The sequence below is a fragment of the Orycteropus afer genome, unplaced genomic scaffold, assembly GCF_000298275.1.
Source record: "Orycteropus afer afer isolate SDZICR_OR568_19922 unplaced genomic scaffold, OryAfe1.0 scaffold00101, whole genome shotgun sequence".
Lineage (NCBI taxonomy): Eukaryota > Metazoa > Chordata > Mammalia > Tubulidentata > Orycteropodidae > Orycteropus > Orycteropus afer.
The window spans coordinates 273,780-274,974 of record NW_006921688.1 but is presented as its reverse complement, the minus strand read 5'-3'; the positions used below and the strand labels follow the sequence as shown (position 1 = coordinate 274,974).

Below are 1,195 nucleotides of genomic sequence, written 5' to 3'. Positions count from 1 at the left end.
TAGAGGGTCAGTGAAAAGAGGAAGACCCACAATGAGATGGACCAACACATGATGGGCTGTGTCAGTGATGTGTGATAATGATGCACTGGGTGTGATCACAGACTCAGGTACGGCTCAGGACTGGGCAGTGTTTTGTTCTACTGTATATAAGGTTATTTTGAGACAGAACCAATCAAGGGTGTGTAATAATAACAACAACATGAATTGTACAAAGTTGTTTCGAGGAAAAACATTTTCTTTATTCTTTATTTCTTCCATGTTTATTTCAAAAATATACCAGTTATAAGGCAAATAATGACACCTTCAAAATAAAATTGTAAGAATTCTGCATTCCACACTATTCTTTATTCAGAATTGTTGACTTTTTCTTTTGGATACACTTTTAAAGACAGAACTTTACCAACTATCTTTGTTCTTGTATGAGAGGCTTTTTTTAAAAAAATTTTCTTGTCATTTACTTATATGAAACTAAAGTCAAAGCTGCCAGAATTTCTTTCAGATCACAAAGCATGCTCTTGCTACCACTAGGTCATGTATTCCCTCTCCAATCATCAGCCACATCCCACACAGACCATTAAATGTGAACCTGAATGACCCCTTTTATTATTTATTCCCAATTTTGGGACTCTGCATGGTAAAATTATAACTGAGTGGGAAGCAATTTCTGTTCAGTTCAAGAATCTGCTGAAGTCATTCAAGTAACTTGCCCCTAGCAACCGTAACAAGCCACAATTTAATACCTGCACTTTAATATTGAACTCTGCCAATCGCACAAGTATAACTTCTTTTTCTTTTCCATAAAAGACATGCTTAAGTGTCAGAGCAGGTATGCTCCTACATAAGCAAGCCCAATATACAAAGTCATGAGTTACAAGCCTAAAATTGGGATTTAATAACTTCCCTTCCATTGGAACATATCTCTTATTGAGAAATTCAGTTATGAGAAGTCCATCAAACGTGGTATTGTTTTTAGTGTAGAATAGCTTGCTTATTACATTATATAACACCACCTCTATGTGGATGTATTTATGGAAGAAATTACTCTCTAGTCTCCATAGTAAGAATATATGTGCTTTCCCTACATAACTGTTTGCTTTTAACTAATTTACATTGTAAACCTTGTTGCCAATTATTTTGTCAGATTTGATTTGGGCAATACTGCCTCTAGAAAGTCTGTTAAAGTACATAGCTTATG

General features: G+C 35.0%; 1 protein-coding gene across 1 annotated transcript in view; it reads right to left on the bottom strand.

Annotated features, from left to right (window-relative positions):
* RAB32 (RAB32, member RAS oncogene family) overlaps positions 1-1,195 on the bottom strand; it is a 97,329-nt gene that overhangs the window by 40,838 nt on the left and 55,296 nt on the right. Inside the window, exon 4 of the mRNA XM_042781295.1 lies at positions 741-834. Within this exon, the coding sequence (XP_042637229.1) occupies positions 741-834 (94 nt within the window). The remainder of the gene's footprint in view (positions 1-740; positions 835-1,195) is intronic.